Here is an 18,324-nt window from a genome sequence, read left to right on the forward strand (position 1 = left end):
GTGGACTCCTGCCCTGGGAAGCTCACAATTATTTCTGGGGCAAAGGTGAACATGCACGTGTGTACAAATGCACAAACACAGACACTCGAGCCATGAGCCATGCCTCTTAACTGAGCAATTTAATTATTATTATAAAGTTCATAAAGTACTGTATGAAGTACTTTGAGACAATCTGTAAAAACAACAAAAATTAGTAGTATCATATAGACAAGACAACTTTATCATGACATCCTCTTTATTAGTAGGTACTTGTTATTAAGTTAGAAAGATCATACTGGACATGGAAGCAGACTGTACACGGACATGTAAATGATCCCAAATCCTAAGACATCCCCCCCGAGCAAGAGAGAGTCTTACGTGATTTGTTGTGATTTTATCAATGTAAGAAAAATTGTGTTTTACTCAGAGAAGAGAAAATCATAGCTGGTATACGTTAAAAGAAAGGACACTTCAGTGTTCCAGTTCTTCTGTAACTAGAATATCCATGCCTAACACAATGTGGGGCTTGAACTTTTCCTGGCTCCCACAATCACGTTTCTAGTCAAACTGAATAAAGATAAATGGAACAAATCTAAACTTTATACAGCATCAATATATGGTTACTATGGATATACAAGTGCTACCCAAGGAAAGGTGTGAAGAACAACTGTGTTAAGATAGACAAGAGAGAATAAAAAAACCCACCATACTTTATTGTCTAGGTTTTTTTGTTTCTCCCTCATTTACAGGGAGACTAGGTGGTCTTATAAAAATAAAACCAAACAAACCAAAAAACCTACCAAAAAACCCCCACAACCCTAGCTAGCTCCTGAAAACCCACCAAGGCTAGTAACTCCCAGAAAAATATTTTTCCTTTCTTCGTGGAACTAAGTGCTTAAGAACACCAGCTTTTCAAAGACAGGGAGACTTTTGGGGAAAAAAATAAACAAACCCCTCCACCTCTTCATTAAATAGGCTGAAAACCAGTTTTGTTTATTTCTTCCAAACACCTAGTTTGACTATTATTTAAGTGTCAGAAATTTTTATACTGACTGCCAACAAGTAAGGACACTGAAGTATTAGCGCTACTGAAATTACAAAACAGACACATTTATGGTTTTTCACCATCATGAAAAAAACCCCAAACAAAACAATTCTCAGTAATTAGTACACACAAATATTTTTTAGTCAATCCTTCACCTAAGACATAAAAAGCAGCAGAGGAAAAATACTGGCCAACATAAAATAGCTGGTAAAAATCCAGCACAAAGTTGTAATGGATGGTATATCCTGCCAGACAACTGGCCTCAATAAAAATAGCAGAATACACCTTCAAATGGTTCAGAAGGCCAATATTTCTACAGAATGAGCTCATCTTGCAAAGGGGAAGCAGAAACTGAGGAAAAAAAATGAAAAAATAGAGAATACTTGCCTGTAGGAGGATATAAAACACCCCTAAATAATAATCATTTTCTCTGGTTAAAGAAGCATCTGCATATTCTAAGTGTCTCTGAACAAAATATTTTAAAATATAAGGATATAGACTAGTAAATGTATACTCACACATAGGCAGCTTACAAGGCTAGACAAATTGACGTGTCGAGGAGCAAACATGTGAAGCTGCTGAAGGCAAGAGATGGCTTGAGCCTGAACAAGGCAGTCGGGATTATCCTGCATCACCGCACAGCCCAAGAGACAGGAAGTTCTTAAGGCTGAAACTGTCGCACTGCTGCCTATATTCAGAAGAAAAATGGGGAGGGTGGGTGGTGGTGTTTGTTTTTAAAGCATCAACTTATTTTCCCCAAACATGATAACTTGTCTTTTTCCCAAGCCACGCAGAACTCTCATCCTCTTGAGCGATACTTTCTGTATCTGTGTTATACTCTGATACCAATGAGCAACAGTCACATTGCTTTGTGGAAATTTCAGTGTCTAGGTACCTAAAAGTTGATTTAGATACAAATTTCAAATGCCTGCATCATAACTAAGATTTAGACTGGCTCCTAACTCCTGAAATCTGAATACTTTCTGTTTTCATGCTAAAGGCAAGAATTTTCAGCCCAAGGCTTGGAGAACCAGTTCAAACAAAGGAAAAGATGTCAAAAAGAGACTATTTTTGGAAAACTAGCAGTCATGTCATCTTGACTGTATAAACTCACGGCCTGTGAAATACTGTCTTACAACAAGGAAAAAAAACTTAGTATGCACTTATGTGTTGATAAAATTTGAATTACACATTCAAACAATGTTCAGTGCTAAACCAAACAAAGCTGGCACTATTGTGTATTGCGTACCTTGCAGCTCAGGGCCCAGTGTGGTAATAAGTGCATTTAAACAGCGACCAAGACTTTGGTGAACTTCAGCGTAAGCAGGAGGCACAGTCAACAACAACATGAGAACAAGAGATAAGGTAGGTTCCACGTGCACGTGATACAAGGGGCCAGATAAATCTACTATCAGCGACAGAGAGTGTAGTGCCCATGCCTGTAAAATAAGAGAAGCAGTCATGTCCTGTCTATATGATAGAATAAACACAAAATCTTCTTAAAATTTGATCATTCAAGTGAAATTCAGTAATTAAGTGTAATAGAAGTTGCATTTTAGGTTTCAAAGGGACAGAGAGACTATAGAAAGAAACTTTAAGAACCTGAAGCTTAATAAGCCATTTTGAATATTTTACAAGGAACTGTATGTCCTGCAATGAAAGAATCATTTTAAATTTGGCACTGTTAATTAAAAAAATATTAATCTAATAGTAAATTAAGTTAATAGTGATGACTATTTATTCCTCAAATACATGCTACTCTTTGTAAAATTCCTTCTAGTCCCATGTGCAAGAACAAGAGAACTATGAAAAAATACAACAGACTTGCTGAAAAAACATGTTGTTTTAGTCTCAGTTACTTTGCACCTATAGCCACATCTGTTTCATGTCAACATATAGTTCTTCTCTGTGTAAAGATACTGCAAATAAAGCTTAAAAAAAAAAAATCTTTAACTGAGATTTATTACACGGAATACACTCAATTTCTCTTAAAGCTATTCCGATAGACAACAGTTTTAGCCACAGAGAAATAATTTGAATTTAAAACATCTTGCCTTATTCAAGGAAGTATATTGACCAAGTCGTACAGCATTCAGGCTACAAATCCCTGTTATTTATCACATAACCCTTCAAGAAAAAATGCTGTGAGGTAAGCCTTATAGCAGAGGCAAAAACTGACACGAACAAAAAAACCTAGGTACTATCTAGTTAAGGTCAAGGTACAGGTGCATGTGAAATTAATTCCTAAAACATCAGACATTGTTTTTGAAGCCAGCATATCTTAGCCTTATCAGCTTCACTGATCATTAAATAAGAACCTCCCATATCTCATCACAGTTTTTGCTTGGAAGGTGGATTTGAGCAGGGCTATGGTTTTCGTTGGCTTTGTGCTCCAGCCATCACCTGTGAGGTACGTCTAAGAGGTTGTGAAGTGTTATTCTTACAAGAAAAAACTACAACTCCAGAATATAAATCAGTTAATTTGTAACATCACATTTTTAGATAAGTGACAAGTACCTGTACATCAGGAGAAGTACTGTCCTGAGATAAAGTATAAAGGATTCCAACACATGCATTCAGGTGCTGAGTAGAACCTATTCCTCCTAGGTACCTATACAGACATCCCAGAGCCAAGGAATGACCTGTTCTTGATACCACATCCCTAGCAGATTTTAGCCTATTAATTACAAGGAAAGAAAGCTGTTAGTGTAATCACCAAGACTGATACTATGTAATAAGCACATCTACAAATCAGCAAAATATTTTATTAGCCATTGCTATACTGCCAAAATTCTGAGTTCATTTATCATCTCTTATCTGAAGAAAGTACCAAAAATATTTTAGATACACTTAAATGATGTTGCTAGAACATCAGCCTATTTAATTTATTTGAAACTCTACATGCTTACTGAGACAATCCTCTCAAAGATCAGCAAAACTAAGAAACACATGCAGAAGTCAGGCAGTGCTTTTTCCTGTTAATCTCCGAAGTGACATCAAATTCATGAAGGAAACCAACTTTTAAAAGTTATTACCATAATAGGGGCCAGGTAGATTCCTCAAACATTTTTATAAACTCAACCAGCAACTTAGCACACTTTTTTTAGACTTACTTGTCAAAACTGACTTGTGCTAATCCAGCAGTGAAGGCACTGTCAGAAACCACCTGTGCCAATCTGGCCAAACATTCTGCAGCAGCACATCTTAGGAGTGGATTATTGCTTTCCAAGGCACCCATTACCAGCGTCAAGGCAGACCTTCTAATTTCTTCTGGACCTAAACTTCCCTTGCAGTTAGCCAAGCACTAAAACCAGATATCAAATATATCGAACAGTAAGACAGTAATCAGAATGTGTTTTTCTGTCACTCAAGCAAAAATTACAAGAGCTGAAGAAGAAATTTGATTTTCTTCCCCTCTTATCTGAGGAATTCCTCTATTTTTATTTGCTATTTTGTTAGAAGTCTATCTTTAGGTAAGTGTACACCACAGCACAACATTATAATCTCCACATTCTGATTTTAAGAAATACTGGCTGTAGAACATAAGAAAGAAATACCGCAGTAGAACATAATAAACCAACACACTAGCATAAAATTCAAGAAATAATATCACAAAGAAAACCAGTGAAAACAGAATAATGACACAAAGGAAAATGCTAGTCCAAAAAAAGAGTATGAGCAAAAACTACAGCAGTTCTCTGGATTGTCTATTAAATATGCCCCAAACACAAATATTGTACATTGCAAAGTCTTGCCTATTCTGAAAACATTTTGCCTTAATTTGAAGGAAGTCCAAGAAGGGAAGAATGAAAACTACACAAGAACAGTGGAAAATACAAATAAAGCATCAGGGAAAATCAACATATGGCAGATAGTTATGAGATAATAGCAGATAGTTATAAGATTACTTTGTTTTACCAATCGTTACTTTTTCTTTTATACAGGAAGAAATATGAAAGAGACAGCGACAAAGACAGAAACGATACAAACAGAAGTTTTCCATCTCTCTCCTGTCTGAATGACACTAGCACAGATGACAGTATACTACAATGTACTAGAATGCATTTCCCTAACATTAAAACAAGGGAAAAACTAAACTGTGACTCTTCAGCACTCAAAAAAACTGTGACATCACAAAAAAATATATTATCACAGAAAACAGTACTGAGCTTCACTGTGACTGTGTAGACACATTTTTACCAAGAGATGCCATGTTTTAGTAACAGAGAGAAACAAAGGAGGGAAACAAAGGAGAGGTACCTTTAAGGAAGTAGAAAAGGCAGACACAACATTTAGCTGTACTATTTGTTGCCGTGATCCTTTTGTTTGCTTTATGGAATTCAACAACTGTTCTAACACCTGAAGCCTTAAACAAAATAGAAAAGAAACCACAGAATTAAAAATTAAGGAAACAAATCAAGATTTTTAATTTTATCTTAAAACACATAACAAAGCCTATATATTATAGAAACAGAGGCAGAACAAATCTATTACCCTAACTCGAGCATTTTCCTTCAACTGGCATCCCCTCTACTACAAAAAAAATTTTGTATTCCATATTAGGATAGGTCATTACCCTATGAACACAAACCTTTTGCCCATGTTTCCTTATAACACATGTATTCACAGATAATCACTTATATCTAAGTAACATCGGACAGATGTTATTAAAAGGAGCTGTGTATGGGAATGATGCATTTTGGCCTACAATTGAGAAAGAAGGAGGGAAAAGAAAAAGAAAAGGAAAACGCAGTTATCTGCAGCAATTAGTTCAGGCCTGAGAAACAGGTGAAGAAAACCAACCAGCAACCTGGTGACAGTAGTGGCAAAAAGCCCAGATATACAGAAAAAAAACACCAAAAAGAAAGCTGTCAGTGAAGACAGAATAAGAAAGGAAATGTAAGTCACAAGAACGTATCATAAAGCACGTGGTGACTTGATTTGTGTGTATGCTCATATACAAACAGCTTCCTTGGGATTATGCTTTATTCTGAGCATTCTAAGCAGCGAAGACATCAAAACTCAGGACTCACATGCTAAGCACTGATCCCTTACAGGAAATTACAAAACCATCACAACCTATAAAGAACATGACACAAGGTCTAAATACAGCTGCCTTTGAAAACTTAGAGCCGTTTAATTTAAAAATAATTTGCTCTAATGCTCCATTCAAGAAAATTACCAGCAGCACACAGAATAAGCAACAGCATGCAGAGATTTTGAGGAATTTCACGCCTCAGCAACTCGTGTGCTTACAAATGTGAAACAAACCAAAATGCCATGTGTGCAGAAGGAAGAGACACACATACACACACACACAACCAGGTGAAGTCTGTGATCCCTTTCAAGCATTCTTGTACCTTGAACTGTGTTAAAACACACACTCTTGTTTCTTCCCATGCACTTTTTACAAAGAATGAGCAGGATAAGGGCTATTTTTTACTACAGTTTCCTACCCCTTTTGTCCCTCTTTGGCTCTAATGCATTTAGTAATTATGTATCAAGCACTATGCTAATTGTGTAATATCGCTTAAAATCACTTCTATTTTGACCTGGCTGTCTAAGCAAAACATTATTTTTCTTGGTCAACAGAATTTATTATGACGACAGTAACCTCTTACTGGATGTGCCTTTTCATCGTGAGTAACTTTAAACAGAAAGTCTAATAATTTGTTAGTCTGAATTATATTATTCAGATGGTTTACAGAATCTGCTTATATAATTCATTATTTTTTCAGAATTTTGTTCTTCTGTGTTCCATCTCAAACACTGTGAACATCTTTTAGCATCTCCCAAATTCCCCAACATTTACAGTTACTACGTTACCTGTGAGATTCTGCTACATGGGAAAACATAACTCCAAAAAGACGAGTTGCTGCACTGACAACAGACAATACAGGAGGTAGTGGTTTAGGTATTGAATCACCTTTTGCAACTTTCTCATAAATTGAGTAAGGGTCATACTCCAGGCTGCCACCAGCTATGTTGTTACCTAAAAGGAGCTGTAAGAAGGAAAAAAGTGATAGCAATATTTTTGACCAAGTCAAAACCAGCACTGACCCAAATAACTGGAACTGTATGACAGCATAATACCACGATTATACTGGATCAAAAAATACCTGCTCCTCGATAAATCGGTGGTCAGTCTCCTGCAGTAAGGGACCAAGTAAAAGGAGATCATTCTCATGACAAAGAGGTGGAAGCAAGAAAGTAGAGGCATCGATCTGGCTATCTGGGACAGTCAAGTCAGCCACTAACTCTTTTAGAACAGCACAGAAGCTTCCTTCAAAACAAAAAAAATATTCACAATTTTCAGTTAATTACTTGTCACAAGCAACTCTGGGAGCAAGATATTTCTACTGAAATAGCAATATCCACCTAACAGTTCTTTTAAGTCTTCAAACAGTGAACCAGAGAACAGTCTCGCTACAGGGGAAACAACCAAGCACTACCTAAGATAAGCAAACTAAGCACATACAGCAATCTAGATGCTGAAAAACAGAGATATTTACCTTTATAGAAGGCATAATGCCACACAACAGCTAATCCAGTAAGTTAGTTACATTTACAATTTAAGTAGAGGAAAAAAGGCAGTTACAAGCATAGCCATATTTCTACTACAAATTTCCTGAAAATTAATGCTTTGGAATGTATTACATAACCATACAGGAATACTTGGACTTGGCAAGCAGATGTAACTTAAAACATCCATAAGTTTGATAAATAACCAAAAGCTGCAGAACGTACTCCTCTATTTCAAGAGTTTGCACTCAAAAAGCAAAGCATGAGGAATTTACTGTAGGTTACATTATGATAATTTACAATGGTAGTTAAAGCTTTCACATATTTTTGTATGTAATATTTCAGACAAGATTGTGCATTATAGGTAAACAACAACATTAGGCATTCAGAGTCAGACTATTTTAGGTTATTAAAATAGTCCCTGCAGTGAGAAAACATTTCCAGTGCTGAAGCACATCTGATGAAAAAGGGCAGGCTTATCTGGTAAGTTGTGTTGAAAAACACTACAGAACTGATCTTAAAGAATATACACACTCTTCGTGCAAATATTACATAAGAATTTACCTCCAAAGCATTAAGATTGCAAAGTCAAGTCCTCATGAATTGGGAAATCTCAGCATTAAAGGGGGTTTAACTCCACCTATCAGTTCTTTGCATTCAGTTTTGTTGTTAGATGATTGCACCATTACCCGTTTGCACTAAAGTCGCTTATAATTTTTCAGCACACGGAAGTTCCCAAAAGTGGGACAACGTGGTTGTCAGCACCCCAGGAGCAGAAGCGGAGCCATTTGTATGGCTGGAGCCGGTAGCTGGAACCAGCTATTTTACCCTTCCTGAGTCTTCAGTCTCCCTGCGCAAGCTGACTTCCTCCCCCTACCCCCCAAACTCCTGTCCCCAGCAGCCTCTCTCCCCTGCAGGCAGCTGTTGCTTTGCCTGCCTCCCTACTAATGAGCAAGTATGTCATTTTTCCCAAAATGCTTAACTCAAATCTAAATGTAAAAGGTTAGCACTATCAAATACATGCCAAGATGCACAGATACCATGTCAAAGGGACAGAAACTGAGCCTTTTAAAAACCACAATATTTAAAACCAACTAAAAACTGCTCTTTTGTAAATTACTATAGATCACAATAAAAAAAAATGATTGAAAAATCCTCTTGCTATGAAAACAGCTTTTCAAATAAAATTTAGTAGAGATACTCAGCAATTTTTTACCAGATCAACATTTATTTTAGTCCCAAACACTTGGCCATCCTCAACATGTCAAATAGTATCATCCCAGTGTAAAGCCCTTCAAAATTTTAGGCCAGAATGCTGTTCCAGCATTCTAGCTATTCATCTCATCCTATTAAGCAAGAGAAGTGAACGGTTGTATTCAATTTTCTGGTTTAGACAGTGGAACATAACAAGCACAAAAAGCTGAAGAATGAAAAGAACACTAATGAGTTGTCTGACAAAACACATTAATTTCAGACCACAGAAAACATCAACAAATCTAATAACCAAAATTCAAACTACTGAAATGATTTGTGTGAAATTATCAAATTGGACATTGTAATAATTAAAACTTTTATATTACTTCACAAGAAATAAAAGTTCTAGCCGCAAGAACATAAGCCCATCAGCATCCAAAACTAATGACATGTGAAAATGATCAAGAATACAAATCAACATCTTAGAAACAGAACCTGCTTTTCCCAGCTTAACAAGTTCATACTTTGTGACAGCTAAATTGAAGTCTTAACCATTCACACATGAAGACGACAGCAACTGGAACATTAAATATTTTTCACTGATGTTCAAGTTAACCTAATACATTCTTCTCCTGTCATTGCTGAAACAATGCAAAAAATTATCTACTACTCATGCACACTCACAGTAAACCTTCATAATTCTGCTCTTTGAGCAGATACTGATTTTTATTGATAATAGAAAGCAGCCAGAGAAACACTGGAGAGGAAGAAAGACAGTGGGAAAGGACTAAGCAGAGCCTAAACAAATCCCAGTATCTCCAGCCTCAGAAATCTAAAGGTTCGTATCCTACAAAACATTGCCCCTGTCATAAAAGAACCAAAGAAATAACTTGCTGTAAGGGATGGAGGTGTCATTGACAGTCTTTGAAGTCCAAGTCACAAATGACTACTATACACTGTGTTTCAAGTGTTACATACAGACTTTTAATGCGACAACAGCTTTTAGGCAAAGGTCAAGCCTTTGTCCTTATCAAGATTCACTTAGCAGTTACCACTAGATGGAGCAGATTATTTCAGTAAGCATTCCCTCCACGGTGCAGAGGACACAGCCAGTTCCATGGCTGGCTGGCCCATAGTCCTTCTGTCCTGATGAAATACCCTGTACTTCTCTTTACAGCAGTGAAACACTCCGGTTCCTATTTCAGTCCATACAGTACTCTACAGCAAACCGTACTCACATGACAATTTAAAGACAAAGATACTTAATGTTTTAGTTGAACTGTTAGACCTGTCTAACTACAGTGCGTAGTAGTAGGATTTGGTTAGAGGATTAATTAGAGGATTTGGTTTTATATACTACTAGTTATGTTCTGCTACAGAAAAGTGAGCCTATCCCCAGATTTTCTTGACATTTTTCTTTAAATGCAAATTTTTTATCCACAATCTGCACAGAATCAGATGAATATACCTGTAATATATAAGTCTACTTGAAGCAATTAAATAATGCTCTTTTAATGGACTAGATTCAACTGGTTTATGCTAAGATTACACTTCCTGGACTTAGGATTCAATGGAAAGTAAAACAGGCATCAAAGAAAGTAAATTCCTCAGGTAGTTTAAAATTGCAAGGTTGTCTGCCTTCAAGTTTCAACTAAAAATAGGACAAAAGTCCGCATTTGTGAGGGGAGAGGGGGAAAAAAAGATCATGAACATCAGCTTTTCAAACCATAGCGACTTCACTACAATTTCATCAAATCTAAACAGAGGGAACGAAACTTGTTTATTAGAAAAGATGGAACTAACCCTTGCTAGCCAAATATATGTTGAACAGAAACTTAAAAATGAGCCTATGGTATTTTTAACAGTTATCTCTTTGTAAGGAAATACATACCTTCATAAGTCTTTGGAGGCAATACCGCTAATAATTCATAAAGTTTATGTCTGTAAACCGTTGATGGTGTTTTTAAAGAATTTCCATATGATTTATATATTGAAGAAAGTCTTAAAATATAAAAAGCACATCAGAGATGATAAAAGACTTTAAGCATTATGCAACACTGTGATTTCATTTGTACCACTCTAATGAATATTTCTAAAATCTACACATAAGTACAGTACTGATTAGCATTACCAATAGTAGAAGCAGAACAATTTATTTCATATGTTCTGACAGAACCTCTCTGTTCTCCATTCCCAGTCATCTCTTTCATTTAATACTAGAGAAATAAATAAGGCTTTCTCTTGCCTTTGATTGTACCTGTATTTATTACAATCAACTTTTTTTGTGGACATATCTCTGTAAATTTGAGTTTAGAGCCCATATACATTAAATCACTACATATTCAGAAGGCAAAAATTTAAAAAATATAAAACTCTTTCCAGCTTAGCTCTGAATTTAAATACAAAAACCGCTCAAACTTCTAAAGACAAAAGTTTGGTTATTTTATAAAAATAACTTTGGACTTCATTTTCTTATCTTATAAAAAATGATCATGCTTAAAGACAAATGTGTATGTTTGATTAAAAAAGCAGAATAAAAACACTAATTTAACAAAAGCATGCAATAATATCTTCCCTAGCTTTTTTACACGAAACTGGTATCTGCAAGAACCATTATGCCAGCTAAAGTGTTCAGCTATACAGCTGAAATCTATAAGCTAATTTTTTTACTTTGAAAATAAAGTTCATTGGAAAGTGCACTAAATCAAATACAAGAAGATTAGCCTGTAGCTTTTCAAAACCAGAATCTCATTTAACAGTTTGATACACACACTTACTGTGTCAATAAATCAACAGCACTTGGTAGAGGAGGAAGAAGTCTCTGAACAACTTCATCCGTAAGAAGACCAGCACAGTGGGAAACAAAGCTTCTGATAGCTAGAAAAGGAATTGGATTTTAACTTAGTGTGAGAGATATAGAAGAAAACAAATCCCATTAGTGAAGTAATCACATTATTACCTCACTAATAATTTAGAAGTAAGCATCCAAACATTTTTTAAACTATTTTGACCAATAATTTAAGAAACTGACAAAAACCTTGAACTGAAAAAGTCATATTTACAGATGCACTGTTTTGTTGTCTCAGCTTGGATGACTTTTAATTGCATAGATAAATGCAAGCATTTTTTGCTTTTTGTTATGAGTTGAGTTATGGGATATAACCCAACTTCATGATAATTCCATGATAATGATAATAACAAAAATAATAATAATAACAAAAAAACTAAAAAATGGAAAAAGGATGATGATCAGATGATCTACTGCTTACTTTGCTACTTTTCTATTTAAATTTAGCTTAACTACTGTACTTCAAGAAACAACTTCTATGTACACACCAATTTTTCATTATTTGTAGAAAATTAAACTTCAGTTAGTAGTTCAAAAAGCATCCAGAGAATATATAGTATTAAAGACCTTTTTCCAAAAGGAAAAGGAAATATTTTAAGGTTGATTGTTTAGGTTATTTGTAAAATGAAATTACTATTGAATCCCACGCTTTCTGACAGATTTTAATGGTGAGAGAGAGGGGTGATCACTATACTAGGGTTCACATTCCCGCAATGCAAAGGACGCCACAGTACTCTCAAACACAGGACTGAAACACATTAAGTATTTGAGGATCACTAGAGTCATCTCTGGAAAACCCAGATTCACCATACTTCATGACGAAAAAATGCAACCTACCAGACAGCAGCCAAATACATAGTACTCTTTACCGGCTGAGAATTGCAACTTCCTCATTGCAATTTTTACCTGAGTCTTCCCACTCTCACAAATGTGTTTGACTTACTCACCAATTCTCTTCTCCTTACAGTAAGTCAGCTATTGGGAAATAGAACTGCTATTTGCCAAATATAATAGACTGTATAAGCAACAGAACATACCCTACTGTGGGTCCTCATTCGTTACTGTGGTATGAATATAAACATGAAAAGAGAAGCAACCTTCTTGATATCATTTACTATTTGGAAATCAAATGATTAAAAGAAGAAGAGGTAAAATCCTCTTTGAATTTTTTGTATGTTTGTTTTTTACAAAAATCAAAGACATGCATATAGACATACATATAGGTAAATATATATACACACAAGCATTTATGTTGGGGAGTGAATACATCCTTTACCATTAAGTGAAAAAAATTAATATGAAGTATTGTTGCTCTTTCAGAAGGAAAATCAAACAACTAAACTATAAATATGCATAGCAAGACACAGTAAATCCCGCTTACCACAGAGAGCACCAGCACGACTTTCCAGTGTTACTTGCCAAGTAAATGAATCTCCTCGTGTCTTCTCCATCTCTAGGTCTTTAGGAGATGACGGAAAGATGTACTTCCACAGTAACAGCATTCGTGGCAGATGGTGTTGGACAACTGCAGGACCTGTAAGCGTTGACAGTTGTCATGCCAATGTAAGGATTGATAAAAATACATTTTCTCTTTGTTTCTTTTATCTACATTCACAAAACCATTAAAGCTCTGAATAAAACTTTATGTTACTTTCCCAGCCATCTCATATACCATTTCTCAAAATGTTGACTCTCATGTTACTCCATTTTTGTACATAACTACATACCCACTGACATATCTACAAGTCTGTCACCAAGCCAGCTATAATCTCTGTTTTACTAAGAACAGACCCTGTGGATCACCAGCATAAAAGAGATGTAATAAGTAATAGTGATGTTCAGAAAAGCAAAGATTTGTTATAGGTCACTGTACAAGGTGTGTTTTCCCTAATCTAAGAAAAAACTGGGAGCTGTTGCGCAGAAGTAATAGCTGAAAACATGAAAGGTGCCTTAAAAAGATGAACAAAACAGATAAAATACATTCTTCATGAGTAATTTAGTGATCATAGTCAATAATCTGACCAGTAATAAATATCAGAAAGTTCTGCAAGATTTCAAATGCCTGACAAGAGGGAAATACAAATGATTAGCTCCTTTTGTTCTGGGACAGATCTTAAAATATATCAGTGTAATTCTTCATGACCACAAAGACATTTGGTTAGATTGACTTTGAAATTTATCTTCCACATTTAATTAATAGCGGTCCTCCCCAGTGACTGTTTTTCAGACATCACTCCCAATGAACTAACAGCGAATTTGGAAGAAACTATAAACTTTTTCTAAAGACTCTGCTTTATATTGTTTTTTAAGAACTATTTTGCAGTGCTAAATTAAATGAAAAATCAAAAGAACTAAAGTCAGAGAAAGAACACAGAACAGCTTAATTAAGAAAAACCATAGAAAGCTACTACCTAATGTCATGAGAGCTGCTATCAACAGCCATCCAGCCTGCGTTCGCTGCAGTGAAATGCGACTGTTCTGAGAAGCAGAGCACAGCAAATCCTCTGCTACTGTCATGATTACCTTCAAAGTTAAAGAGAAAAACAGAGCATCAGCATCTTTAGTAATTACCAAATGATTTTTCAATAGTATTTGCCACGATACTTCATCCTATTTCAGCGTCCCCAAACAGAATGACACCGCCTTCTCACACTACAGCAAGAAACTCAGGCTCACAAAGTTGCAATGACCAACTTCAGTACTAGTCTGGGACAGCTTCAAAAGCTCCTGTGGCATACTAGGTAAGTTACTTTGCTGCTTTGTCCCCTTCTTTTATCAGCAGTAAAATGAGAGCTGGTAATTCTCACAGGAATATGTGTGGCAAGGATAAAAGTGTTCTGATATTCTGATTATGCCACTATGTCGGAAAAGGACAGCACAAGACCTGCGAATTAGAGCTCACAAGAAGTGGTGAAAGGGGCAATGATCTTCTTATCCTTGTTTTAGAATAAAGTCTATTATTCTCTCTGGCAGTTTTTAATCAACAAATGGTATGACTAAACAAACAAGTCAGAATGGTATGGTACGGTTAGACTTAACCCTATCTTAGCTTCCCCACAATAATTGCATGTGCCTGCTATTATATGCTAAATGCAAGGTGACAATCTGCACTTGTTACCAAAGCCTGAGCTACCTAAAATTTACATGGAGGAACACACAATGTGTCCATGGACAATTACCACAGTATGGTTACAACTTCAAAAAGTATTCTGCAAATGGTTCGTTTCAGTTATGTTTCACATATACAAAAAAAGTATTTCTTACATCTTGCATTATGCCTGGTTGACAAAACAAACTGCTTGTAAATTAGTATTACAAGTAAGAAGTGCCATTATCAGTAATACTATTAAAAGCCTCAGTACAGCTAACTTCCTTCTATAATTTATAGAAGTGTATATATGTATATAGATAATACGCTAAATATATACAAACCCACTCATCATTTTGTTCTCTTGAATAGGTCCCACCTGCAACTCTAACTACTCTCTCAAAGGAAAATGCATTAATATAAACCAGCTTCTTTCCAGGTCACTACTGTCTATGCTTGATATTTCTTTTTCAAAACTGCTCTCTTTAACACTGGTCTCTTTCAGCTCCTCCGAAAAGGAGCTAGTCTGGAATCTGGCAGTGTTCCTACGAGAGAAGGGAAAGGGGCTTTTTTCAGCTCCTCTGTTCTCACCCCTGCCAGCTTAGTACCGAATACAGTGTTTCTCCCACACTTTTCTGTGCCCTCCCATACCTCCTCCTGGCCCTATTTCATCCTATTCTATTCCTCTAAAAGAAATCTTTGTTAAGAACTACATTTCTCTGTTAAATAAAAACTTCAGCTCGGCCTAGGCGTTTAGTATTTGAATGGCACTTCTTACCTATATAACTGGGCAAACAATATTAATTTTGTTATCTCACCATGATCTTTCAGTAATCATGAGGAAAAGTTTTTAAAAGATAAGAAAAACAGGCTTATTTTTTACATTTATAAATTCAGCAGCTGGGACACTCAATGTGGAGAACTGTAACTAGCAATGCCTGTTAAGGAGTGGCATGGAACTGTTAGTACTCAACAATACGGAAAGGGTGGGCTGGAGTCACTGCAAGGGACACCTCCGCTAATGTACTAAAGCATTCCTTTCATATTACCGTGGTGTAACAACAAGAAAAAAAAACTACAATCCTTGTGTCAAAGTGTGCCACTTCTTCTCTAATGTCCACTGGCTCCAAAACAGGTATTTTCAGAACTGAGAATATAAGTTTCTACGTTATGCAGAGAATTGGCATATATTGCTGATATTTGTGTGGCACCATAGTCCTCCAGCTGTGAGTAACTCCATGGATGAAGTTCTCACTGAGACAGAAACAGCTTTTTCTCCTGGTCTGTATTTCTACATCTGCAGATCCCTAAAACTTCAGAGCACAGTATATCCTATCTGTGCTAGCGGAGAGATTGGTACAAGCACCTTAGACTATGCTAATGCAAGAAATTGGTTTCTTTTAAATTCTGTAAAACAAAATGAAAGTGAGTATCTGTTGGACTTAATTAAAGATTTTGTTGGACTTGACCAAAGGTTTTCAAGATAATACATAACTGCTGTTATTTGTGCAAGCACTGACTAAACTGTACACTAGAGAGTCATTGATGGGCCTGGGAAATACTCATTTGGCTTAATCTGTGGTTGAATGAGCTTCCTTTCAGGAAACTTATTTCTAACATCACAGCACGCAACAGATCTGTATGATCTTCTGATATTTTTTATACACGAAAGTTCTTTTCCTCTGGCAAAGGCTGATACATTTCAGCTGTATGTACTTCCGACTAGCCTTTTCTTACCATTACCACTGCTGAAATGTCAGCTTCCTAATTTAAACCAATGTCAAACTGGGCCAGAACTGCAGAAAGTCTGATGCTGCTGTGAAGAATTTAGTTCGAAATTCTGAAAAATGTAACTCAAGAAATGTTTTCTCCAGGTAAACCTTTTCTTAGACTGTTCAGTTTAAGTCCTTACAGCTCCACAAAACTGACCTCTGTCCCAAAATGAACTTCTCCCCTGACAAATGTCTGCATTAGAAAAAGGTAGCAGTATGAGTGACAAAGTCCTTGGTGGCTTTTCCTGAGAAATTCACAATCCTGACACGTGTGAGAAAAACACTTGCTTAAGTTATGGTATGCTTCAAAGTCCTCCTCTTGAGGAAAAAAAAAAAAATCTCATCAGTACACTGGTTTACATCATTATGTCATAAAGAATACATGCAAATATTACTGCAAAAACATCAAAGAATTGCCTATAAGTAAAGTGTTCAGACCATACCTTCCCTTTTCCATGTGGAATTCCTAATGGACAGTGTTTTACTGCACCCAGTAAAGCAGCAACAGCAAAACTGTAGCCAGTTACTGCTTCTGGGGAGGATTTCAATGCACTAAGACGTTCAATGCAACGATCCAGCAGGAGGGACACACAGGAGGGCAAAGCTACCGCAATACAGCGTAAACACCACGCCGCTGTTAGTCTAACTGAAATGCTGGGATGAAGAATGACAGAAATCACTGCTTCCAGAATTCCTGAAAAATAAAATGCATGAACACTCTTATGAAACAGGCAAGCAGACTGTCAAACAAGCAAAAATGTATACAGATGCCTGGTGAACATAACCACTATGCAATTTCTGCACTTCTCTTTAAAAAGTACTATTGATTTTTTTTGTGAAATATTTCTCATCAAATTTAAATACTTCAATACTTTTTTAAAAAAATTTACTCTGAATGAAAAGTAACAATATGGAGAAAACCTAGCATATTATGCAGTTATTCACCAACACGCATAGAAAATATCTGTAAGTATTCTTAAGGCAGCAGAAATCCACGCAGTGGAAACAGATCCCCACTTGAACTCATCCAGAAAAAACAAATTCTCACTGCTGCTAAATGAAAACAACAAAAGTAGTTGAAGATACCCAGCTCAATCAAACTGATTTACTGTAAAGATTATGAAGTTTTGGACTTTAAATACAACCCTTAACGGAGTTAAATTTGATAATGATTTTTTTTTTTTTTAATTAACATACTAGTACATGCTGGAGAAAACACAGAACTCTTTGGGCAATGCCTGAAGATTTCCCACAGCATGTCAGGCAGCCAACTTCCTCTCTCTTTCTTTTTTTTTTTTTTGCTTCAGGTTTAGTGGAAGAAAACAGAAGAGGAAGAACTAAGGAGGGTCCAGGGGAGGAGACTACACACCAGAAGAAAGGTTGCTATAGTCAATGCCAGTCAAAGGATCCCAACGGATCTGAAAGAATGGACAGTCTATCCATAAGAAATCAAAGATCATCACAGTGAAAAAAGGAATATATTTTGTATTCTGGTTCACAAAATATTTCAGGACTTGTACCTGTACTGGAGTCTTGTAGTAATGGTGCTGCTGTAGTTCCTAAGCCATGGATGAGACTTCCGAGTTCCTGAAGTGCACACACAAGCACATGCTGACTTACTGTTGCATCTGTTGTACTAATTCTTGCTTCCAAGTTACTGTCACTCATTGCAGCATCTGATAACATGACAGAAGATTCCCATGAAAACATTATCAACGTGAAACAAACAGATTGGAACAAGGATTTTGCTAGGATAAGTTGTTCATATCATCAAACAAGCTTTTATCACTACCATTTTTATTACTGACCAAACTATTTTCATGAATGTTTACCATCACTGAGAAAAGCGCATTTTTATTACTCAGATGAATAGTGT

The 18,324-nt window shown here is 36.1% G+C and overlaps 1 protein-coding gene across 9 annotated transcripts in view; it reads right to left on the reverse strand.

The window, feature by feature from the left end:
* The window catches only part of HEATR5A (HEAT repeat containing 5A), a 64,528-nt gene that overhangs the window by 23,942 nt on the left and 22,262 nt on the right, over positions 1-18,324 (reverse strand). For all 9 annotated transcript variants that reach the window (XM_075425561.1, XM_075425560.1, XM_075425559.1 and 6 more), the window contains 13 exons: positions 17,969-18,124; positions 16,892-17,142; positions 14,000-14,111; positions 12,970-13,122; positions 11,518-11,617; positions 10,632-10,741; positions 7,144-7,307; positions 6,851-7,026; positions 5,285-5,390; positions 4,138-4,328; positions 3,542-3,701; positions 2,274-2,463; positions 1,543-1,712 (listed from right to left, as the gene is read on the reverse strand). In XM_075425561.1, the coding sequence (XP_075281676.1) occupies positions 1,543-1,712; positions 2,274-2,463; positions 3,542-3,701; positions 4,138-4,328; positions 5,285-5,390; positions 6,851-7,026; positions 7,144-7,307; positions 10,632-10,741; positions 11,518-11,617; positions 12,970-13,122; positions 14,000-14,111; positions 16,892-17,142; positions 17,969-18,124 (2,039 nt within the window). The remainder of the gene's footprint in view (positions 1-1,542; positions 1,713-2,273; positions 2,464-3,541; positions 3,702-4,137; positions 4,329-5,284; positions 5,391-6,850; positions 7,027-7,143; positions 7,308-10,631; positions 10,742-11,517; positions 11,618-12,969; positions 13,123-13,999; positions 14,112-16,891; positions 17,143-17,968; positions 18,125-18,324) is intronic.

Source organism: Opisthocomus hoazin, chromosome 7, assembly GCF_030867145.1.
Source record: "Opisthocomus hoazin isolate bOpiHoa1 chromosome 7, bOpiHoa1.hap1, whole genome shotgun sequence".
Lineage (NCBI taxonomy): Eukaryota > Metazoa > Chordata > Aves > Opisthocomiformes > Opisthocomidae > Opisthocomus > Opisthocomus hoazin.